This window comes from Bos indicus, chromosome 18, assembly GCF_029378745.1.
Source record: "Bos indicus isolate NIAB-ARS_2022 breed Sahiwal x Tharparkar chromosome 18, NIAB-ARS_B.indTharparkar_mat_pri_1.0, whole genome shotgun sequence".
NCBI classification, from domain to species: Eukaryota; Metazoa; Chordata; class Mammalia; order Artiodactyla; family Bovidae; genus Bos; species Bos indicus.
This window is the reverse complement of record NC_091777.1, coordinates 15,748,062-15,774,292: the sequence shown is the minus strand read 5'-3', so window position 1 is coordinate 15,774,292 and position 26,231 is coordinate 15,748,062. Positions and strand designations below refer to the sequence as shown.

Here is a 26,231-nt window from a genome sequence, read left to right as displayed (position 1 = left end):
TTTTCTGCTACTGACTTCACTCTGTATAATAGGTTCATCCACCTCATTAGAACTGACTCAGATGCATTCCTTTTTATGGCTGAGAAGTATTCCATTGTATATATGTCCCACAGCTTTGTTCATTCATCTGTTGTTGGACATCTTTTGTGTCCTAGCTGTTGTAAATAGTGCTACGATGAACACTGAAATACATGTGTTTTTTTTAGTGTTGGTTTCCTCAGGGTGTATGCCTAGAAGTGGTAATTGCTGGGTCGTATGGTAGTTTTATTCCTAGTTTTTTAAGGAATCAACATACTGTTTTCAAAAAGTTGTTTTAATTCCATTTCTGCCTCTGAGTTTGCTCCTTTTCAACATGATAATGCATTTACTACTAATTCGTTAGTTCTTAAAGACTGGTGCTGGATTGGGTTATATAGGAATCATCTAGAGAGCTTGTTAAGAATGGATTCCTGGTTCTTACTTCCTAAGAGTTTGATTCAAGGAATGGAAACTCTGGAATGATTCACTCTGTAGATTTTCTGGGGAGGCATGTCAACTCATTTCTGAGTCTCCAAAATGAGTAAGACGTGGTCCATGCTGTTAGTGTTATTTTATTTTTATTGGACAAATATCTTTGAGATCCTCTGTATACCAGTTATTCAGGTGAGAAGTGAGGTAAGGTGGAGACCTAATAAGGACAGTGGAAAGGGTCAGATACTCCAAGTGTTAAGAAGTTAGAATCAGTTGAAGGAGAGGGAAGGCTTTAGAATGACTCCCAGATTTCTTACTGGGATTAGTGGCTAGAAAGGGAAGATAAAAGGGAAGACAAGTTTTGAGGGAAAGATGAAGAAACTAGATTTGGATATAGTTGTGAAATACCATTTATGTAGATTTTTTTTCCCAGTTGGAGATATAATCTGGGAGTAGCTCAGGGAGTAGCCTTAGCTAGAGATAAAGGTTTCAAATAATCATGGTTGTTGACATCATGGGAATGGATGGGCTAGTTCTACAGTCTATAGGGAAGGAAGAGAACTCTGGCAGACTCCAGTATTTATGGGTAGAAGTAGGTAGGGAGGTCCTGTCAACTGAGGAAAAATGTCAGCTGTAGGAGAACAGCCAACAGTGGCTTTTACATGTCAGGGTGATAAGTGAGAAGCAATTCATTATTATTTTACATTTGGCATTTCCTAAATGTTGTTTAATAAATTAGAGTAGCCTTGTGGCCTTGAAGTACAGATGAAACGCTGAAGCCTAGGAATCCTAGGGAGGAGGAAGAAGAACCAGCAAAATAAATAAAGAATAGAAAGGACAGAGAAATATCAGAGATAGACTTTGCTATCTAACAGGCAAGTTGGGCCATGGAGCATAAGATTAAGCAGGGCAAAGGCTAACAGAGTTTTGCCAAGAGAACACACTGCTCATAGCAAACACCCTCTTCCAACAATAACAAGAGATGACTCTACACATGGATGTCACCAGATGGTCAATACTGAAATCACAATGATCATATTCTTTGAAGCTGCAGATGGAGAAGGTCTATAGTCAGCAAAAACAGGACTGGGAGCTGACTGTGGCTTGATGATGAACTCCGTATTGCCAAATTCAGACTTAAATTGAAGAAAAGTAGGGAAAACCACTAGACCATTCAGGTATGACTTAAATCCCTTATGATTGTACAGTGGAAGTAACAAATAGATTCAAGGGATTAGATCTGATAGAATGCCAGAAGAACTATGAACAGAGCTTTGTAACATTGTACAGGAGGTGGTGATCAAAACCATCCTCAAGAAAAAAATGGAAAAGGCAAAGTGGTCGTCTGAGGACACCTTACAAATAGCTGAGAAAAGAAGAGAAGTGAAAGGCAAAAGAGAAAAGGAAAGATATCTGCATCTAAATGCAGAGTTGCAAAGAACAGCAGGCAGAGATAAGAACGCTTTCTTAAGTGAACAATGTAAAGAAATAGAGGAAAACAATAGAATGGGAATGACTAGAGATCTCTTCAAAAAAATTAGAGATACCAAGGGAACAGTTCATGCAAAGATAGGACACAATAAAGGACAGAAATGGTATGGACCTAACAGCAGCAGATGATACTAAGAAGAGGTGGCAAGAGTACACAGAAGAACTGTACAAAAAAGATCTTAATGACCCGGACAACCATGATGGTGTGATCACTCACCGAGAGCCAAACATCCTGAAGTGTGAGTGAAGTCAGGTGGGCCTTAGGAAGCATTACTATAAACAAAGCTAGTGGAAGTGATGGAATTCCAGCTGAGCTATTTCAGACCCTAAAAGATGATGCTGTGAAAGTGCTGCGCTCAATATGCCAGCAAATTTTGAAAACAGCAGTGGCTACAGGACTAGAAAAGGTCACTTTTCATTCTAGTTCCAAAGAAGGGCAATGCCAAAGAATGTTCAAACTACCATACAGTTGCACTCATTTTGCAAGGTAATGCTCAAAATCTTTCAAGCTAGGCTTCAACAGTTCGTGAACTGAGACTTCCAGATGTACTGGCTTTATTTAGAAAAGGCAGATGCTTTCCAATTTTGGTGCTGGAGAAGACTTGAGAATCCCTTGAACTGCAAGGAGATCAAATCAGTCAATCCTAAAGGAAATGATCTCTGAATATTCATTTGAAGGACTCATACAGAAGCTCCAATACTTTGACCACCTGATGCACAGAGCCAGCTCATTAGAAGAAACCCTGATGCTCGAAAAGATTGAAGGCAGGAGGAGAAGGGGGGACAGAGTATGAGATGGTTGGATGGCATCACTGACTCAGTGGAGATGAGTTTGAGCAAACTCTGGGAGATAGTGAAGGACAGGGAAACCTGATATGCTGCAGTCCTTGGGGTTGCAAAGAGTTGGACACAACTGAGCAACTGAACAACAAGCTGTGCTATAGAACCAGAGGAAGAAAGGGTTTTAAGAAGGGCTGTTGTTTAGTCTATAAGTTGTGTCCAACTCTTTGCGACCCCTTGGACTGTATAGGCTCCTCTATCTATGGGATTTCACAGGCAAGAATCTTGGAGTAGGTTGCCGTTTCCTCCTCCAGGGATCAAACCCACCTTTTCCAACCCAGGGATCAAACCCACATCTCCTTCATTTAACAGGCAGATTCTTTATCACTGAGCCACCAGGGAAGCCCTTAAGGACTAACAATATTCAGAGCCTGGAAATCAGTTTGGTATAGTACAGACATGAGCTATATGTTGTTACATGGAAGATCTGGCTTCAGATTCAGATTCTAGTTTGGTAAGTGTAACAGATTAATTAACCTCCATGAGGAGCTGCTGTTTACTTGTATATACATAGATTTATAGTACCAACCTTCGAGAACTAAAGTGTAGATGAAGTGCATATGAAAATGTCTAATGTAAAGAACTACCACACAATTGCACTCATCTCACATGTTAGTAAAGTAATGCTCAAGATTCTCCAAGCCAGGCTTCAACAGTATGAGAACTGTGAACTTCCAGATGTTCAAGCTGAATTTAGAAAAGGCAGAGGAACCAGAGATCAAATTCCCAATATCTGCTGTATCATCGACAAAGCAAGAGAGTTCCAGAAAAATATCAATTTCTGCTTTATTGACTCTGACAAAGCCTTTGATTGTGTGGATCACAATAAACTGTGGAAAATTCTGAAAGAGATGGAAATACCAGACTATCTGACCTGCCTCTTGAGAAATCTGTGTGCAGGTCAGGAAGCAACTGTTAGCAACAGTTGTTCCATGTACACAGGACATGGAACAACAGACTGGTTCCGAACAGGAAAAGGAGTGCATCAAGGCTGTATATTGTCACCCTGTTTATTTAACTTATATGTAGAGTACATCATGAGAAATGCTGGGCTGGAGGACGCACAAGCTGGAATCAAGATTGCCGGGAGAAATATCAATAACCTTAGATATGCAGATGATACCACCCTTATGGCAGGAAGGAAAGAACTAAAGAGCCTCTTGATGAAAGTGAAAAAGGAGAATGAAAAAGTTGGCTTAAAGCTCAGCATTCAGAAAACTAAGATCATGGCATCCTGTCCCATCACTTCATGGCAAATAGATGGGGAAACAGTGTCAGACTTTACTTTTTTGGGCTCCAAAATCACTGCAGATGGTGACTGCAGCCATGAAATTAAAAGACGCTTACTCCTTTGAAGGAAAGTTATGACCAACCTAGACAGCCTTAAAAAGCAGAGACATTACTTTGCCACCAAAGGTCTATCTAGTCAAAGCTATGGTTTTTCCAGTAGTCATGTATGGATGTGAGAGTTGGACTGTATAGAAAGCTGAGTATCGAAGAATTGATGCTTTTGAACTGTAGTGTTGGAGAAGACTCAGAGTCCCTTGGACTGCAAGGAAATCCATCCAGTGCATCCTAAAGGAAATCAGTCCTGAGTGTTCTTTGGAAGGACTGATATTGAAGCTGAAGCTCCAATACCTTGGCCACCTGATGTGAATAACTGACTCATTTGAAAAGACCATGATGCTGGGAAGGACTGAAGGCAGGAGGAGAAGGGGACAACAGAGGATGAGATGATTGAATGATATCACCAACTCAGTGGATATGAGTTTGGGTAAATTCCGGGAGTTGGTGATAGACAGGGAGGCCTGACGTGCTGTAGTCCATCAGGTCGCAAAGAGTAGGACACGACTGAGCAACTGAACTGAACAGAATATCAAGAAAGCTTGATATGTTATAGGTACATAAATACTAATTTTTACAATTAAATTTCTTAAAAGTAAGATTGCCTTGGCTAGTCCATTATGTATAGGGAATTGAGTATAATTTTTAAAAAAATCTCCCCAGTTTTATCAAGTTCTAATGAATGTTGTCAATAGGATCTAGAACATTTCAGTTTTAATTACCAGAGAATTTATAGGAGAAATGAAAATGGATAATATATACCTGTAAAGATAATATTGACAAGCAGTTTTTGGTGAGAATAAACTCAATTTGTTCCAAATCTTTAAATTTGGTTTTCCACATGGGTGTTCCTGGATGGTTTAGTGCATCAAGAATGCTATTTTGCACTAAATAGCAATGGATATACCTTTTTCCTTTATACATTTTTTTGTTATAAAAACTGTAAAGAAAAAATAAACTCAAAAATCTAAATGAGATACTAGTTTATAGAAGACTTCCTCTAAAGGTAAGAAAAAGACTTAAAACAATAAGATATTGGGATAGCTCATTTATATTTAACTGTTAATTTCTCAGTGAGCACAAGCTTTAGGTTAAGCAACCACCTCCCCAGTTTTTACTGGGAGAAGGAACAAAGGGATAGAAATATTAAACCCAATTTTTAAATTATTCTCTAAGTTCATAGGCAAAGGCTGGTAAGTAAGCAAGAATCTACAAATTGCGTACTCACTTTTGTTAAGGAGAAAAATGAAGAAATTATTATCACCAATACCTTTTAGAAATCCAAAGTCAGTCAACATTAATTCAGTAGTAAGTTATCCTTAACTCTGAATTACTTGACAGTGAAGATTTGGTATTGTTATTTCAGAAAAATCGTTCCTTACAATTTTATTCCTGATTTTAGATCCACAGCAGAGCTGTCATACTAAAATTTCTTTCCGTTGTACTACAAGGATAATCTCAATTTTTCTTACATACTTAAAAAAAAAAACCCATGTGTTTTTATTTCTGGAACTAATTTTCTAAAAATTGTTTTAGACCTGAAAAAATTTTCATGAAAGATACGTGGTGGTACATTTCCTGTCTTCCATTGGAGAGAGTACCTTTACTTTGTTGTTGTTGTTCAGTAGCCTGGTCATGTCCGACTCTTTGCCACACGTGGACTACAGCACACCAGGCCTCCCTGTCCCTCACGATCTCCTGGAGTTTGCCCAAGTTCATATTCATTGCATCAGTGATGCTGTCCAGCCAACTCATTCTCTGACGCAGTCTTCTCCTTCTGCCCTCAATCTTTCCCAATGAGGGAAAGATTTTTCCCTTGAGGGACTTTTCCAATGAGTTGTCTGTTCATGTCAGATGGCCAAAATACTGGAGCTTCAGCTTCAGCATCATTTCTTCCAGTGAATATTCAGGGTTGATCTTCCTTAAGATTGACTGGTTTGATCTCCTTGCTGTCCAAGGGATTTCCAGGAGTCTTCTCCAGCACCACAGTTTGAAGGCATCAGTTCTTTGGCATTCTGCCTTCTTTATGGTCCAGCTCTGAGAACTTACATAACCACTGGGAAGACCATAGCCTTGATTATATGGACCTTTGTCAGCTGAGTAATGTCTCTGCTTTTCAACACATTGTCTAGGTTTGTCATTGCTTTCCTGCCAAGAAGCAATCATCTTCTGATTTGTACTCACAGATCGCCTTTACTTTGTACTCACACTTAAATGTCATTGTCATTCTTCCTTGTTACTCAGTAAGTCCTTTTCATCCGAAGGCTCCAGTCTTCAGCTAGGGAAATTTTTACCTATTTCTTTCCCCCATTCTCTTTTCTTTCTGGCATGCTTATTGGATAATTGTTGTCATGATCGCCATCCATGGAAAACCTGGCTGACACTGGATTGGACAAATAGTTTACTTTTCCTTTAGTGAAGAAAAATAAAGTTGGCATTACAGTTGGTCCTCTGCATCTGTGGGTTTCCATGTTTGCACGTTCATTCAACCATGGTTTGAAAATATTCAGGGGAAGAAATTCCGAAAAGTTCCAAAAAGCAAAACTTCAATTTGCTGTGCCCTGGTATTTATGTAGCATTTATATTGTATTAGTTATTATATCTTGAAATGACAGACTATACAGGTAGATGTGTGTAGGTTTTGTGCAAATAATATACCATTTATATAAGATACTTGAACATCTACAGATTTTGGTATCTGTCAGGGGTTTTTAAACCCTTATTGATACCAAGGGACCACTGTACAGGACTGTTCAGTGTTGTCCCCAAGGACCTAAGCTCTTCCCTTTCTTGAGAAGATGTGGCTTTCATGCTCATTGTTGTTCAGTCACTAAGTCGTGCCCAACTCTCTGTGATCCCATGGAATACAGCACACCAGACTCCTCTGTCCTTCACTATCTCCCAGAGTTTGCTCAAATTCGTGTCTATTAAGTTGATGATGCTATCTAACCATCTCATCCTCTACTGCCTCCTTCTCTTTTTTTCTTCGGTCTTTCTGAGCATCAGGGTCTTTTCCAGTGAGTCAGCTCTTTACATCAGGTGGCCTAAGTATTGGAACTTCAGCTTTAGCATCAGTCCTTCCAATGAATATTCAGGGTTAATTTCCTTTAGGATTAACTGGTTTGATCTGCTTGTAGTCCAGGGGACTCTTCAAGCACCACAGCTAAAAGCATCAATTCTTTGGCTCTCAACCTTCTTTATGGTCCATCTCTCACATCCATAACTACTGGAAAAACTTTGACTATATGGGCCTTTGTTGGGAAAGTGATGTCTCTGCTTTTCAATACCCTGTCTAGAGAAGGCAGTGGCAATCCACTCCAGTACTCTTGCCTGGAAAATCCCATGGGTGGAGGAGCCTGGTAGGCTGCAGTCCATGGGGTTTCGAAGAGTCAGACACGACTGAACGACTTCACTTTCACTTTTCACTTTAATGCATTGGAGAAGGAAATGGCAACCCACTCCAGTGTTCTTGCCTGGAGAATCCCAGGGACGAGGGAGCCTAGTGGGCTGCCATCTATGGGGTCGAGCAGAGTCGGACACAGCTGAAGCGATTTAGCAGTAGCAGCAGCAGCAGATTTGTCATAGCTTTCCTTTCAAGGAGCAAGCGTCTTTTAATTTCCTGTCTGCAGTCACTGTCCACAGTGATTTTGGAGCCCAAGATAATAAAATATCACTGCTTCCACTGTTTCCCCTTGTATTTGCCATGAAGTGATGGGACTGGATAACCATGATCTTAGTTTTTGGGATGTTGTGTTTCAAGCCAACTTCACTCTCCTCTTTCACCCTCATCAAGAAGTTCTTTACTTCCTCTTCATTTTCTGCCACTAGAGTGATATCATCTACATATCTGAGGTTGTTGATGTTACTTCTGGCAATCTTGATTCCAATTTATGATTCATCCCGCCCAACATTTCAGGTGATGTACTCTGCATCTAAGTTAAAAAGCAGGATGACAGTATACATCTTTGAGTACTCCTTTGCCAATTTGGAACCAGTCAGTTCATGCTCATTGTTACAAAGTAATTGTTGTACATCCAGGCATCTCTTAAGTATTCTAAGCAGAAAGAAGAGAGACAGACACAGACAGGACAAAGCAGCCATGTGCTGTGCTTAGTCGCTCAGTCATGTCCAGCTCTTTGCGATCTCATGGACTGTAGCCCACCAGGCTTCTCTGTTCATGGGGATTCTCCAGGCAAGAATACTGGAGGTCATTGCCATGCCCTCCTCCAAGGGATCTTCCCAACCTAGGGATCATACTCCTTAAAAAAAATTTAAAACTTTCTGGAAACCTTAACCAGTTCCACTATATGTCATTGGTCAGAACTAAATTTCATGGCCTCTTCACCTGTAGGAGAATCTTTGAATGTGTATATTTTAACTGGGCACATTTTCCTCTTGACCAGAGCAGGATTCTATTCTTAAGGAAGAGGGGGAGAATGAATATTGGGTAGATAATTACACATTATATTATAGATGAGTATTAGATTTCTTAGATCTTTCCTGTATTTCTCTTCCCTTATTGTCATATATTCTGTTTTCATTTTGTTCCAGGAAATTTCAGTATTTTCCTTTTCTCATAATGGACATGCCTGAATTCTGTGTTCAGACACGTCCATTATTTTGTCTTTTTAAGAATTAAAAAAAAATGTATCTTTTTGGCTACATTGGGTCTTAGCTGTGGCACGTGAGCTGCTCTCTATTTGTGATGCGCAGGCTTAGTTGTCCTGTGGCATGTGGAATTATAGTTCCTTGACAAGGGATTGAACCTGCATCCCCTGCATTGGAAGGTGGATTCTTAACCACTGAACCATCAGGGAAATCCCTGTTTAACTTGTCTTTTGCACTTTGTTATTAGCAGTTCATTTTGTTTTTTGATTTCTTCTTTTTCGTTGAATCTTATTTTTTCATATCTTTTATTATAAAATTTAGTATTTTAATAATTTTAAATTGTATAGGTTAGTGGCATTAAATACATTCATTATCATGTGCTTAATCTTCACCATTATCCTTTTCCAGAACTCTTTTCATCTTCCCAAACTGAAATTCCATATACCTGAAACAGTAACTCCTCATTTTCCTCCCATCCCCATATCATGCCCCAGACCACCTGTGTTTTTCCTGTGCCTGTGAATTTGAATTTGACTGCTGTAGTTATCTTCTTACATGGAATCATACAATATTTGTCCTTTTGTGTCGCATAGCATAATGTCTTCAAAGTTTATCCATGTTGTAACATGTCAGAATTTCCTTCTTGAATAATATTTTATTGTATTACATACCCCATTTTGTTTATCTCTAATGCACTGATGGGCACTTGAGTTGCTTTCGCCTTCTGGGTGTTATGCAAAATGCTGCTGTGAGCATGTGTGTACACACTGCTCAGTGCCCTTCTTTCGTTTCTTTTGGACATATACCTGTGTGGGGAAATGCTGGATCATATAGTAATTGTTTAATTTTCTGAGGAAGTGTCATGGTGTTTTCACTGTTTTTCTTTACCACCAGCAATGCAAAAAGTTTCCTATTTCTCCACATCCTCAGCAACACTTGTTATTTTATGTGCTTTTCCTATTAACCATCCAGTGGGATTGAAGTGATGTCATGTTGTGATTTTAATTTGCATTTCCCTTATGATTGGTGATGTTGAACATTTTTTCATGTGTTTATTGGCCATTTGTCTATTTTTGGAGAAATGTTTGTTGAAGTTCGACCTTTTTTTCGTTGTTGAATTGTGGAAGTTCTTTTTATTCTGGATGTTAATTCCTTACCTGATACATTTTTGCAAATATTTTTTTTCTTCGATTTCATGAGTTGCCTTTCTGTTTTGTTGATAGTGTCCTTTTGATGTACATAAGTTTTTCAATTTTAAATGAAATCCAAGTTGTCTAGTTTTTATTTTGTTGCCTATATTTTTGGTGTCCTATCCAAGAAATCACTGGCAAATCCACTGTCATGAAGCTTTTCTCCTATTTGTTTGTTTTTTTCCCCCAAGCCTTTTATGGTTTTAGCTGTTATATTAGGTCTTCAGTCCATTTTGAGTTAATTCTTGTAGGTGGTATAAGGGTCCACTTTCATTTTTTTGCCTCTGGCTATCCAGTTTTCCCAATTACCATTTATTGCAAGTTCTGTTTTTTCATGGCTACCGTTCCTGAAAACCATTTGACCGTGGATTTATTTCCGGATATTTTATTCTGTTGGTCTGTTTGTCTCTGGTAACACAGTATCATATTTTTTGATTACTGCAGTTTTGTTAGGAAAAGTTTTGAAATCAAGAAGTGTGGTTGTTTGTTCTGTTCTAAGATTGTCTTTCTATATGGGGTTTTGAGATTCCATATGATTGGAAGGGTGTTTTCTGTTTCTGCAAAAGAATGTTAATGGTATAATATTCTCTGAAGGTATCATCTGAAGCATTTTAAGATGTTTTTGTTTCCTAGAATACCTTTGTTCCTTATGGGTTTGTTGTTGTTGTTGTCGTCTGTTTTTAGCCTTGACCAGGGATTTAACCTGGGCCTCAGCAGTGAAAGCCCAGAATCCTAACCACTAGGCCACCAGGAAACTCCCTGTTCCTCATGTTTTATCTTGTTCCTTCTCTCTTGCTCTCTTTATTTTCCTCAAATAGCTGGTAATCCTTAATTTTCTGTTGATGCTTGTAAATGAAGGCCTTGGTTTATCAGTGTAGGTAACTTGCATGCATATCCTACACTTTAAAAAAATATTTATTTATTTATTCATTCATTCGTTTTTGACTGCGCTGGATCTTTGTTGCTGCACATAGCATGTAGCTCTTCCCGGACCAGGGATTGGCAGGTGCATTGGCAGGTGGATTCCTAACCACTGGACCACCAGGAAAATCTTCTCACACTATTTTGAAGGTCCATTTGACATCGTCTTTTTAGTGTATAATTGGAAGGAGTTTATTTTTAGTGTGTATTTGGAAGAAGCTAATGTTTGAGGTTCTGTATAATTGGAAGAAACAGACTTTAGATGTAAATTAGGTAAGCTGGGAGATGCTGTTGAAATCCATGATTGCCAAAATAAGAAAGGCGTCATTCTGAGGCAGAATGTGAAATCCTTTATAGTGTTTCTTTTTTATGAGGAACTACTTTTTTTTGTTTATTTCTTATTTCTGATGTGTGTGCCTGCTCAATCGTGTCCAGCTCTTTGTGACACTGTGGACTGTGGCCCCGTAGGCTCCTTTGTCCATGGGGTTCTCCAGTCAAGAATGCTGGAGTGGATTGCCATTGCCTCCTCCAGGAGATCTTCCTGACCCAGGGATTGAACCGAAGGCTCCAGCGTCTCCTGCATTGCAATTGTATTCTTTACCACTAGTGCCACCTGGGAACCCCTTTCATATTTCTATGATATGGAAGTTCAGAGTTCCCTTGAACATTGCTTGGTTCTTAAAAGCTTTATTTCTTTGTCAGTTGCTTTGTATACATAGGCCCAACTGTTCTACAGTAGTTGTAGAGTTATTCTGATGATCACTCTGTGGCCTACTCTTCCTTTTATACTTTTTGTCCTATCCTGGGAGTGTCTTTGGGAAGAACAGCTACCCCTTCTATAGGAGCCACCTCATAGTCTTATTTTGAATTTTAGTTTCTTCTTTTCTGGTTACTTAATCAGAATCTGTCAGTTTGCCAGCTTGCTGGAATTCTGTAATTTCAGATTGCTAATACCACTATTTCCTGTTTCAAACCCTGCTGATTTATTTTCCTTTTTCCTTTTACCCATGTTTATTTGCATTTCAGTAGAATTTTTGAGAACATAGTGAGATAAATGCATGTACTCAGTCTAATTTTGTTTATTTAGCACCACTTAACATGCGTACATAATGTTCTAGTTTCTTTGAATGAGACAGACAAACAAGTGTCCCAACTTTCGTAGAGCTTATACTTTGATGGGGGAGACATATTGAGCATATATGTAAATAAAAACCAGACTATAGTAATAGTAGAAGAAGCAAATAACTTGGGCTTGGAGACTTGGAGTGACCTGTAAATTGACATCTGAAGGAAATATAGCCTGTCTCATGAAGAGTGTTGGGAAGAGAACTCTAGGCAGAAGGATTAGCAAATGCAGAGCCTCAAGAGGAGGAAGGAACTTGTTTTAGAGGAAGACATGTCTGGAGAGTAGTGAACAAAATGGCTAGTGGTATGAAATGAGATGGGTGAGAGGTGAATGTCAGGTCTCATAGTGGGACTTGTAGTCTTCTGTCAGGAAATTTGACTTTATTTTAAATAAAGTGAAAAGCCTAATGAAAGATTTTAGAAAAGGAACTTATATAGTCTGGTTTTTTCTTAAAGGTAATTTTGACAGCTGTTTAGGGAATATATTTGGTTTGGATGTTGCCCACAGAAATGGGAAAAATGAAATTGTGGATATATTTTGCACAGAGTACCTGTGGACTTTTGTGATGATGGAAGAAACAATCTGAGTCACAAATGACTAGGTTATTTGGCTTTTGTAACTGTTGGTGCTATTTACTATTATAATGAAGGTTGGAGGAGGGAAAATCAAGAGTTATTTTTTTGGGCACTTTTGAAATGCTTGTGAGTCATACAAGTGAAGCTGTCAGGTAGGCAATCTAGAGCTTTGTGAAGAAGTCACAGCTGAAAGTATGAATTTTAGAACCATTATAACAGCAGCACTTAATGTTTTGGGTCCATGGAGTATCTGAGTTCAGGACAGAGTCCTAGAACTTTAATATTAGAGATGGAAAAGAATCTACAGGGAGGAGAAGACTCCAAAGGAGATAAAAAAGGAATGGCTGGTATGATGGGGAGCCTGGAGAACCTGAAAAATCAACGAAATTAATTTCAAGGAAAAGAGTAGTCCTCTTGAATTTTTTATGATAATACATTTATTGGAGACTTGGAAAATACAGATCAAAGTTACATATAGTTCCATTGTATTACAATTATTTTTTAAGTAGATAAATTAAGATTTTTTAGGTGGAGTTTCTGCATCAAAATCTCTCAAAAATTAATAGAATGAATAGACAGAAAAGTAGAAGGATATAGTAGACTAGCCTTATGAGCCAATTCAACATAATTAAAATTTATACAATTTTCACACAACAGCAGGGTACAAATTCTATTGACGTTCCTATAGACTGTACACCAGGAGACCCTGAAACATATCCAGGGACATAAAACAAGGTGCAAAAATTTCATCATCTAAAAGTGTTGAAATCAAACAGAGTCTATTGTTCTCTTATAACTGTGGAATTGTGTTAGAAATGAATATTAAAAGATACTTGAAAATAGTCCACATATTTTCAAGTGCAGTGTGACATTAACCAAGAGAGATCTTTGTCTTACCCATTGAAAGCCTCAAGAAAGTAAAAGACTGAAAAAACACAGGGTGATTGTGGAGAATAAAGCATTTAAATGAGAAATTAATATAAAAAATACTTTAAAAAACCCATATTTATGGAAATTAAATGCCTACTTTTAAATAATGGGTGTATCTAAGAAGCCGTAACAAGAGAAATTAGAAAATATTTGTAAAGAATAAAGATGAAAAGAGAAGTTATCAGAATTCATTGCATGTAGCTGAAACTGGTCAATCCAAGAAATACAATGTGAAATCTTGAATTAGGTATGAAAACCAATAGTGGACATGTATAAAATTTTGTGAAATTTGAACAAAATCTATACTTTAGATAATACTGGAATCACATGTAAATTTCTTGTTTTTTTAAACAACATATTTCTTTATATTTTCAGAATTGGATTAGAAGTGTCAAGCCTCATTTAAAATTGTTTTTTTTTTTTTTAAATCACTAAAATAATAAGCTTTCTGCCTTTAGCAGTAATACTAGATGCCATAATAAATGAAACTGTATCAAATCAATTTTTTATTTTTTTGAGAAATTCTAAGCATGCACTGTCACATCCACATCCATTTCTTGTCTTTGTATATCATTTTAAGCAAATCTCATATAATTTCAATTATAAATATTTCGTTATATGTTTCTGAAAGGTTGACCTTTAAAAGCTGAAGCACAGGGCCTTCCCTGATGGTCCAGTGGCTAGGACTCCATGTTCCCAATGGAGGGGGCCTGGGTTCAATCCCTGGTCAAAGATCTAGATCCCACATGCTACAGCTAAGACCTGGCACAGCCAAATAAATAAATAATTTTTAAAAACTTACATGCAATAAAAAATAACACTAATTCTGTAATACCAAGTATCCAACTGGTGTTGACATTTTCAGGTTTCTCATAAATGGTTTTTAAAAACAGATTCCAAATAAGGTCCTCACATTGTATATGGGTGATATCTCTTTTGACTCTATTATTTTCTTTTTTATTCCTTGCAAATTATTTGTTAAACTAAGAACTTTCTTACAATCTGGAATAATTAAATGTTCTTGCATTATCTGGTGTATGTCTCATTTGAGACCTGGAATTAACTAATTTTCTAAGGATATGGTATTTGGAAATAACTATTAATATTTTACTTAAATTTATTTTGCTTTATAGTACCTATTAAGCATACTTAATTTATATAGCCTTTGAATTTTTTCCCTTTAGTGTTTGGGATATGAATTTTTTTATTTGTTTTGCCCCTTTACCACCATTATTTTAGGCATTTGAGGAATTTTCTTTCTCTTAAAGTCAGGTATGTATTAAATTTATTGTTTGTCTTACCCAACCTTTGAATCTGTTTGGAGTGAGAAGGATGGCTCCTTGCATTAATTAAATCACCATGTTGAGTAAAGTTCCCCTATTGGATTCTAATTGGGATAAATATGCTCTTAGAATGTCAGAAATGACTTTGTCTGTAACTAAAGTGAAACTGCTTACTTCCCTAGTGTTTTTATGTTTTCCCTAGATACTTTCTGTTTGTTTTTTTCCATAACATTAATATAGTATAGCTAAGGTCAGTTTTACTTCTGTGTATTTTATATATTTCAATCTGTGATTTGGGTAGGGGGAAAAAAGGAATGGAATATTTATTTTCCTTTTTAATACTTCACCATTTTTAGCTTAGAAACAGAGAAAAGGAAAAAGGCAGAAAGGTTGCCTTGGAATTGTGTGAATTTACAGGGGCTGAATATCAAATAGAGATACTTGTTTTCTAATATTCCTCCTACCTTACATGTTAATATGGATCTGAATTCTGTTGTTTCTTTTTTTTCTGCATGGGTTTGAAGGGCATAGATGTTATGGATGTAATTTTATAAAATATGCCAGGCAGCAAACTCTAGCGCTATTTAGAAAGAAAAAGAAGAAAGCATTGTGAACATGGGCAAACAGTTCTTGCTTAAGCCCTAAAATATATCACTTTTATTCATCCATACAGAAAACAAGCATGAGGCCAAGAGGAGGCGAACAGAGAGAGTTAGGCGAGAGAAGATAAATTCTACAGTAAATAAAGATTTAGAAAACAGAAAGAGGTCTCGAAGTAACAGCCATTCAGATCATATCAGACGAGGAAGAGGAAGACCTAAAAGTGCATCTGCCAAAAAACATGAGGAAGAAAGAGGTATGAGTAAATCCAAGCAGTTTTTTTTTCCCCCAAGTATTAAAGTTTTCTAAGATCTTAATTAGATAGTAGTGAAGAAAGTATTTGGTAGGCATTTAACTCCTGGATTTAAAATTCCAACTTATATTTTAGTTTGTAAAAGCCTTTTCTCTCAGGTAGATACTTGTTTTGTTTTTTTTTTTAATCCATAAATTTAATTCTTTTTTTTTTTCCATAAATTTAATTCTTATTGGAAAAATAAAGGCTTAAGTTAGGTAAATTCACTTTCCTATAAACTGATGATAGTAAAGTTCAGAGACAATAATTTGTGTATGACATCCTGAATAAGTCTGTTAAAATGGTTATACTTTTTTAAAAGATAAATCTAAATTCTGTTAAGATTTGTTTCAAACTATTATACTGTGAGTTTTAAAAATTTACTATTGAAAGTGTTCTTCAGTATGAATTTTCAGTGTTCTTCAGTATCCAAAAGCTAAGGTGAATTCTTCTTTGTCTAAAACATATTCATATTCTCCTTATAGATTTTCTCTTTTCTTTGGATAACTAGTATGCCTACCAATAACCATCAACCATGATGTTTTTAACCATCAACTTAAACTTCAGCTTCTTTTTCTTTGATTTTTGTTTATCTTTTAAAAAACCTTTTATTGTGGAAAATTTTTTAAATTACACAAATTAAAAAGAATAGTATAATGAACCCCCATATGCCCCTAATTTCAAGCCAGTAATTAAATGAAAAAGATAGTTGCTTTCTATAATTCTTTTAAAGTCTCTATCAAGTAAATCAACTGCACTTTAATTAAAAATAAATAACAATGTTATTAGACATCAAAAAAACCTCTGTTAGAATAATTTCATCTTCAGTTAAATGCGTTTATAATTTTTTATGTTATTTGTGAGCTACGCTATACTTTTCAGGCATTCAGTCTTAAGTATTCAGGTATTCACCCATAAATATATTATAGACATTGAGAATTTCTTACCTGTTCACCATTTCTCCCTGTTTTGTGTATTTCTATTTGAATAAAATTACTACTGTTAGTGTAAATAACTTCATCTTTATAGCTTTTATCAAAGTTAAAGATTTCTTAATATCATATGGCTAAAGAATTAAGGTTAATAATGTCTTTAAGTATATTCTGTGAAGACTGTGCTTAGATACTCCTTAATTCCTTGGCTAATTTTACTACTTCTTCTCTTTTCTTCTATTATGCTGGTCTTCCAGAGAGTTTGAGTTTTCTTCTCAGTTTGAATGTGCTTCTTTAATAATGGGGTGACCAGAAAGTATATGCCAAAGACTATTTCAATAGGGAAACTAGGTAAAGGAAAGTCTAACAGAGAAAAAAGAGAAAAGGAAAATACTGCTTGGCCCAGAAAACAGAACATTCTTTACAGTTGAAGTAAAGAGAACATAATCCAAAGAATGGAAAAGGAATGCTTCTGGTGGTGGGTCAGAGGAGATGAGAAAATAGATAACGACAGTCTTTTCTTTGGGGAAATGAAGACTCTGTAGTTCTGGTACTCACTGTGCAGGTTTGAATCTTTTATTTTGTGTTAACTTGAAAACAGAAGCATTTATTTGGCTATACATTTTTTTCAGTTATTTTTAGTTTGTTATAGAAAAGGTTTAAGAAAGTTGTTTCTAGAGTAAGATATGCTTTTACTACAAACAAGGAAGACCTCAAAGCAATTTTTGTATAATCAAATGGAATCTTTTAATGTAGGTCAGGAACAGGGGCAGTCAGCAAGCTTTTTATGTAAAGAGCCAGATAATATTTTAGGGCTATAAAGTCTCTGTCAAAGCCACTCTGCTCTGTCATTGTGTCTGGAAAGCAGCCATAGAAAATATGTAAATGAATGGGCATGGCTGTGTTCCAGTAAGACTATAAAAACAGGTTGCAGACTAGATTTTGCTCTTGGGCTGTACTTACGGTCCCTGAAGGCACACCATGTTTTCTAAATATAATACTGGTGGGAAATATGAACATTTAAAATGTCTATATATTTTAGAATAGACTTCTTTGATATACTTCTTATTGTTTGCTGCTGCTGCTGCTGCTAAGTCACTTCAGTCGTGTCCGACTCTGTGCGACCCCATAGACGGCAGCCCACCAGGCTCCTCCATCCCTGGGATTCTCCAGGCAAGAATACTGGAGTGGGTTGTCATTTCCTTCTCCAATGCATGAAAGTGAAAGTGAAGTCGCTCAGTCGTATCTGACTCCTAGCGACCCCATGGACTGCAGCCTACCAGGCTCATCCGTCCATGGGATTTTCCAGGCAAGAGTACTAGAGTGGGTTGCCATTGCCTTCTCCTCGTATTGTTTAGTAGCCACTTAGATTCAGTATTTTTCCCTGCTCATAGGACACTTAAAGAATTTGAAGCAAGCTTTACCTTTATTTTAAAAAGGAAAACCTTACAATGTGTCTAAAAGCACATTTTTAATTGACTTTATTTTGTATATTTTGAGAAAAATAGAAGAATGAAAGGAAATCTTTTTAGACATCTAGGTAACAACATCATAAAAGCCAGTCATTAAACTTAATTTTTGGTTGGTTTAAAATAAGTCTTCATTTTATATTAGGGGTTATGATTATTTTGGATATTAGTAAGAGTGACATTTTCACTGATTAAAATTTATTAGCCAATTTTGAATATCTTATTAATGAACATAGAGAATTAAGGTAGACTTCAAGTTAAAGATGGTAGATTGAATAAACACATCTAGCTCTATGCTCTCCCCAAACCCTAGTAAAGTAGGAAAGGGACTTTTTGTTTTTCAAGGGCAAAGTTCCACAAGGAGAGGGAATAGGAGAAACAGCAAAATTCTGGAAAGTAATAACTTCTTTAGTAGACCCAAGAAACCTAAATTGTAAGCTCCTTTGAGAAAAGCTAAGAAAGAAACTTTTTTTTGTTTTACATCTTCCTTAAGGTCAGCAATTTTTGGTACGAGTTATGTCTGGAAGTGTAGAGGTGAAGGTGAGGCTAAAAAACTTTATTTGAAAGTCTTTTTTTAATATCTTGCTAGGGCTGTTTATCCTTTGATAAAAGATAAGGCAAAAGAGTTTCTGGTCTTGGAAATACCAGGCATCATTGAGGGCAGGGCTATCAAATTAAAATGAGGAAAGTTAGGTGAAAATTAGAGATGTAAATATTGGGTTCTCCAGTCAGGCTTTCATAAAGGAAAAAAAAAGTAACTTGGATGAGTTTTTCCAGGGTGAAAACAAAATGAAAACTGCCATTAATATTCTTTGTAAGAGAAGTTGTGGTAGTAATGAAACAAAAAGGAATTTCCTTTTTCTCAAAAGGAAATTGAAGATGTCAAAAAAGTACCTGGAAAATGAACTTTAAAATGAGAATCTTATATATATATATATATATATATATATATATATATAAAATGTAACTTTAAAATGAGAATCATATATGTGTATATGTGTATAGATATGCCTATATGATTTGCAAAAATGGCAAACTTTAACGGAAATCTGATAGACAAAATTGAAGAAATGTACCAGAATGTATAGCAATAGGAAAAGAGATTAAAAATAGAATAGGAAACATAAGAAATTTAGAGGACCAGTTTGAGGTCAACATATGTAAATAATTGATGTTGCAGAAAAAGAACACAGAAGATGAAAGAGAAGGAAGCCATCAATGAAATAATTCGAGTAATTTTCCCAAACCTGAAGGACACTGAATTTCTGTATTGAAATACCCCACCAAATTAAGTGAATGGTTAAAACAAGATATTATGCAAAATTATATCATCATAAATTATCTCTCTTTGGTTAAAAGGAAAATCCTTCAAGTGTTCAAAGGAAATAATCAAAATGGTACAGTGAAATACTATCCAGCAAGGAACAAACTGCTTGTGATGAGCAACATCAACAAATTTCAAAAGCATGTTGAATGAAAGAAGCTAGACACAAAACAGTACATATTATACAATGCCACTTATATGATGTTCAAGAACAGGCAAAATGAATCTATGGTGGTGGACTAATATTTCTGGTAGGGTGGAGAGGGATTGACTGGAGAGGAGAATGAGAAATTTTCGTATCTTGATTGTGGTGTGGGTCATCCAGTTGTACACTTAAGATCATATATTTCATTTTAGGTAAATTAGCAACAACTTAAAAAATAACTATAAAAAGTGGTATAGAATTTTCTTAGCAGTGGCACCAGTATTTGGAATATAGTATTTTGCCTTTAAATACTAAGAGGAAATCTTCAGGTCTTTACTTAATCACACTAGTAACTAGTGTGAAGAAAGACTCAAGACACTTTCTAATATTTAGGATCTCAAAAAATTTGCTACCCATACGCCCTTTCTCAGGAAGCTACTGCAAGATACATGGCATCAAAATGAAGACATAAACCAAGAACGTATCCTGAACTTAGAACACAGGGTCCAACTCAAGAGAGAGATAAGAAATCTCCAGCATGATATTGACGAGGGATCTCAACATGATCATTGTGCAGTAGGCTTAGAAAGCAACCATGTCAGATTGGAGTATAGCAGAAGACTTTCTTGAAGAATTTCTTCAAGAAGATAAAACTGATATATGTAAACATTCTGAAAGATTTATCCAACTAGGAGAGAATTTGGGTTCAGTTAGTAATGAAAACTAAGCAAATGAAGAAAGAGAATCTTTTCAGGGAAAACAATGTACATGAAAAGTGAAATAATTTATGTTATGAATAATGTAAGCACAATATTGATCTCATCAAAATGATAATATAACTGTAATGGGAAGATGTGATAAGAGTATGATGGCAAGAGACAGAAAACAATAAATCCTAATTTTTCACGGTGGAAAGTCAGTTTATAATGCCTGAAACCAGAAGTCCAAGATGTTGCATCAGATAAATGCTGTTAAAGTGCTGCACTCAATATGCCAGCAAATTTGGAAAACTCAGCAGTGGCCACAGGACTGGAAAAGGTCAGTTTTCATTCCAATCCCAAAGAAAGGCAATGCCAAAGAATGTTTAAACTACTGCACAATTGCACTCATTTCACATGCTAGCAAGATAATGCTCAAAATCCTCCAAGCTATGCTTCAGTAGTATGTGAACCAAGAACTTCCAGATGTTCAAGCTGGGTTTAGAAAAGGTAGAGGGACCAGAGATCCAATTGCCAAGATATGCTGGTTTGTAGAAAAAGCAAGGGAATTCCAGAAAAACATCTACTTTTGCTTCATTGACTACACTAAAGTCTTTGACTGTGTAGGTCACAGCGGACTGTGGAAAATTCTGAAAGAGATGGAAATACCAGACCACCTTACCTGCCTCCTGTATGCAGGTCAAGAAGCAACAGTTAGAACTGGACATGGAACAACGGACTGGTTCAAAATTACGAAAGGAGTGTGTCAAGGCTGTATATTGTCATCCTGCTTATTTAACATATGCAGAGTACATCATATGAAATGCCAGGCTGGATGATTCACAAGCTGGAATCAAGACTGCCGGGAGAAATATCAATAACCTAAGGTATGCAAATGACAGCACCCTTATGGCAGAAAGTGAAGAGGAACTAAAGAGCCTCTTGATGAAAGTGAAAGAGGAGAGTGAAAATCTGGCTTAAAACTCAACATTCAAAAACTAAGATCTTGGCAAATAGATGGGGAAACAATGGAAACGGTGACAGAGTTTATTTTCTTGGGCTCCAAAATCACTGCAGATGGTGACTGCAGCCATGAAATTAAAAGATGCTTGCTCCTTAGAAGAAAAGCTCCTTAGAACAAACCTAGGCAGCGTATTAAAAAGCAGAGACATTACTTTGCCAACAAAGGTCCATATAGTCAAAGCTATGGTTTTTCCAGTAGTCATTTTCAGATATGAGAGTTGGACCATAAAGAAGACTGAACGCCAAAGAATTGGTGTTTTCGAACTATGCTGTTGGAAAAGACTCTTGTGAATTCCTTGGCCAGCAAGGAGATCAAACCAGTCAATCCTAAAGGAAATCAACCCTGAATATTCATTGGAAGGACTGATGCTGAAGCTGAAATTCTTAATATTTTCCTGACATGAAGAGCTGACTAATTAGAAAAGACTGATGGTTGGAAAGATTGAAGGCAGAAGGAGAAAGGGACAACAGAGAATGAGATGGTTGGATGGCCTCACCGAATCAATGGACATAAGTTTGACCAAGCTCTGGGAGACGATGAAGGATGGGGAAGCCTGGCATGCTTCAGTCCATGGGGTCGCAAAGAGTCAGACACGACTGAGCGAGTGAACAACAAAAGTAAACTATATACATGTTTAACTGATTAAAAATCAAAGCATAATAAAAAATCCAGACAAAAGTGGAATTATAGTCAGTCAGTCAGTTCAGTTGCTCAGTCGTGTCCGACTCCCAGCATCAGGGTCTTTTCCAGTGAGTCAACTCTTCACATCAGGTGGCCAAAGTATTGGAGTTTCAGCTTTAGCATCAGTCCTTCCAATGAACACCCGGGACTGATCTCCTTTACAATGGACTGGTTGGATCTCCTTGCAGTCCAAAGGACTCTCAAGAGTCTTCTCCAACACCACAGTTCAAAAGCATCAATTCTTCAGCACTCAGCTTTCTTCACAGTCCAACTCTCACATCCATACATGACCACAGGAAAAACCATAGCCTTAACTAGATGGACCTTTGTTGGCAAAGTAATGTCTCTGCTTTTGAATATGCTATCTAGGTTGGTCATAACTTTCCTTCCAAGGAGTAAGCGTCTTTTAATTTCATGGCTGTAGTCACCACCTGCAGTGATTTTGGAGCCCCCAAAAGTAAAGTCTGACACTGTTTCCACTGTTTCCCCATCTATTTCCCATGAAGTGATGGGACCAGATGCCATGGTCTTCGTTTTCTGAATGTTGAGCTTTAAGCCAACTTTTTCATTCTCCTCTTTCACTTGCATCAAGAGGCTTTTTAGTTTCTCTTCACCTTCTGCCATAAGAGTGGTGTCATCTGCATATCTGAGGTTATTGATATTTCTCCCGGCAATCTTGATTCCAGCTTGTGCTTCCTCCAGCCCAGCATTTCTCGTGATGTACTCTGCATATAAGTTAAATAAGCAGGGTGACAATATATAGCCTTGACATACTCCTTTTCCTATTTGGAACCAGTCTGTTGTTCCATGTCCAGTTCTAACTGTTGCTTCCTGACCTGCATACAGGTTTCTCAAGAGGCAGGTCAGGTGGTCTGGTATTCCCATCTCTTTCAGAATTTTCCACAGTTTATTGTGATAGTAGAACCTGAAAAAGTAATTTGTAATCCACAAAGATGTTAATCATGATTTTAGCTGGCTTGAGATAAATAGGTGGTTTTTCTTTTCTATTTTAGTTTTCTGTATTTAAAAAAAAATTCTACCATGAGCTTGGATTACATTTGTAATCAGATGGGGCAAAGTAGAAATAAGTGTTGATTATTCTTATATTCTGTAGCAGGGCTAAGGTGAAGAATTTATTATATTCATAAAGGCACCATTGATGTTCAGAAGGGCCTGTATTTATGGTGAGGAAATTCATTTTGATTGAGACAAGGGACCTCATGCTACTGAGAAGAAAGAAATATTTGAGATTCTTACAGAAATATTAGACTGTGTATATAGAAATATATATCCAGTCTCTATTTAGTCTTAGAATTAAGTTAATGCATTTTAGTAACTCCTTTGTATAATTTTAATATTTCAGTTTAATAACATGATACTTTATATCATTTAGTATGCATCATAGTATGTGTAGTATTTATTGTCAAAGAAATAGTGAAAACTTCAAAAAATTACTGAATCTACTGCCTTTATGTTAAAAGCTTTCCCTTTTTCTTTTAACAGAAAAACAGGAAAAGGAAATTGACATCTATGCTAACCTCTCTGATGAAAAGGCTTTCGTGTTTTCAGTCGCCTTGGCAGAAATAAATAGAAAAATTATTAATCAAAGACTTATTCTCTGATATTTGTCTGCAAAATGTGTTGAAACTTTCTTCAGGATTACATCAGCAAATTCTCAAAACAGTTGTGGACTCTCAGGAGCATTCTGATTGCATCAATAAGGGCCATTGATTGGTTTTTTTCCTTATCATTTAGCCTGTGCCACACTTTTGGAGTGAAGCTATAGGCTTGGACTGTTTTGGGATTTCCTTGTTTACCAAGGAGTATTGTCAGTGTTTGTGTTTGGGATATAGTGTATTTACTCCAAAAAAGAAAAAAGAAAAAAAAGTAAACAAACTGGTTGGCTGTTAAAGAATTAAAGGAGAGGGTTGAGAGTAGAAGTTTGAAAACCAGAGAAATAAAATGATAGTTTTCAGGTTTGCCACCAGAGATGCAATATTTTAAATACTTTGAGAAAGAGTGACTTTTAAAAATATATATTTCAGATTTGAGCACTAACATTGCATATTTACAGTTCATTTAATAAATTGGCAATTAATATTTTATTGAATGGGGAATTAATATAAACTGTAAGTTTTGTCTTAAATTGATTTTTTTTTTGCCTTTTATTTTTATGACTTAAGGTATGGGTTATATTTTAGAAGCTACTTTCTAGATAGTTTGGAAGTTTGGGTGCTATATATGAAGAAAAACATTTAAGGATATATCATACTTCAGATATAAACACTTTGTTTTCTTGAATGTAATTTATTTATTGGTTAAAAAAAACTTTTTTGCTCTCGAGATGGTGCCTGTTAACCTAAACATAGAATATATTTATTACATGCAAAATATTTCTTAGCCACTTTTAAGCAGTAATGTTCGTTCTGAATGGATGTTCATTTATACATCCTGAAAATTATTTAAGTTGTTACTTAACCTCACTCTGGAGGAAAAAGAAAATAAACCTTAATATTGAAACGAATAGATTAAATAGTATGCTATAAGCTTTTTGTTATAGTGAAATTTGTGAACTGTATTTAAATTATTAATTTCCTAGTGTTAATGATAATTGTTTATAGTTGATTTGTTTTATACTTAATGCTTTTGCATTTTTGTATATCAATTTTGTGCTTAACACATTCAAACTTGGTAATGACTTTCCTTATTTTAAGTTGGTTGTGGCCTCTCCCACCTCCCCCCTACCCCCCAAATCTGTTTGGAAATTATAAAGCCTTATTAGGAAAGGTAGCAGCAGTTAGACTTGCCCTTGCTTAGGGAGAATTTTCCTTTCAATTTCAACAACAGCATTGTCAGCTTCAGGCTGTTTCTCCCATTACTGCTCCAAGGAAAAGAGGTTTACTTTTTTTTTTTTTTTTCTTTATTTAAATGGTAGCCAGCAGAGGGAGCTTAAGAGGTACTCTAGGTAGGATATAGGATTTTTCCTAAGAATTCCTTTTCCCTCAATCTCCATATTTACCTGCAAGTACTACTACATTTATCTTTTATGCATTTTAAAACCCTGGTAATAAAGTTTATTCCCAGGAATGTTAATGTGACTTTTATCTATGAAATAAAATGATAAGAAGCTTTTCATTTTGAGAAGAAAAGTTATATGATTAATATCTTAAAATGCTTATGAACTTATATAGGCATACCTCCAAGATATTGTGGGTACAAATCCAGACCCCTCCAATAAAGCAAATACTGTGATAAAGCAAGTCACATGAATTTTTTGGTTTCTCAGTGCATGTAAATGTTATGTATATATTGTATGATATTGTAATTTATTGTGTATAATAGTATTATGTCTTTAAATATATATATATATATATGTACACCTCAATTTTAAAAAATACTTAATTGCTAAAAAATGCTAACCATCATTTGAACCTTCAGAGAGTCATAGTCTTTGCTGGTGGAGGATCTTAGCTTGATGTTGATAACTGTTGACTGATCTGGGTGAAGGCTTAAGGTGGTTGTGGCAATTTCTTAAAATAAGACAGTAATGAAGTCTGCCTCATTGACTGCCTCTTCCTTTCATGAACAATTTCTCTGTAGCATGTGATTGGAGTCAGTCCTCTCACCTTTATTACCCTGCTTTGTTAACTAAGTTTATGTAATATTCTGAATCCTGCGCTGCCATTTCAACATTCTTCACAGCATCTTCAGTAGGGGTAGAGTTCATGTCAAGAAACCACTTTCTTTACTCACTTATACAAAGCAGCTCTTCATCTGTTAAAATTAGATCATGAGGTTGGAGCAATTCAGTCACATCTTTAGGCTCCACTTAGGGTTTTAGTTCTCTTGGTATTTCTATCACACCTTTGGTTACTTCCTTCCACTGAAGTCTTGAACCATCCATGAGGGTTGGAATCAACTTCCAACCTTCCAATGTATGTTGATGTTTTGACTTTTAACCATGATTCACGATGTTCTTAATGGCTTCTAGGATGGTGAATCCTTTCTAGAAGGTTTTCAATTTATCCAGACCTATCAGAGCACTCACTGCCTGTGGCAGCTATAGCCTTAAGAAGTATATTTCTTAAATGGTAAGGCTTGAAAGTTGAAATTACTCTTTGATCCATGACCTACAGAATGGATGTTATGTTAGCAGACATGAAAACAATATTAATCTTGCTTGTACATCACCATCAGAGCTCTTTGGTGACAAAGGTGCATTGTCAATGAGCATTAATATTTTGAAAGGAATCCTATTCTGAGGAGTAGGTCTTAATAGTGAGCTTTAAATAGTAAATAAATCATGTT

At 36.2% G+C, this 26,231-nt stretch overlaps 1 protein-coding gene across 1 annotated transcript in view; it reads left to right on the top strand.

The window, feature by feature from the left end:
- The window catches only part of C18H16orf87 (chromosome 18 C16orf87 homolog), a 34,120-nt gene extending 8,927 nt beyond the window's left edge, over positions 1 to 25,193 (top strand). Inside the window, exons 3-4 of the mRNA XM_070770510.1 lie at positions 15,432 to 15,614; positions 23,427 to 25,193. Of these exons, the coding sequence (XP_070626611.1) occupies positions 15,432 to 15,614; positions 23,427 to 23,545 (302 nt within the window). The 3' untranslated portion in view covers positions 23,546 to 25,193. The remainder of the gene's footprint in view (positions 1 to 15,431; positions 15,615 to 23,426) is intronic.
- The last annotated feature ends 1,038 nt before the right edge of the window (positions 25,194 to 26,231 follow it).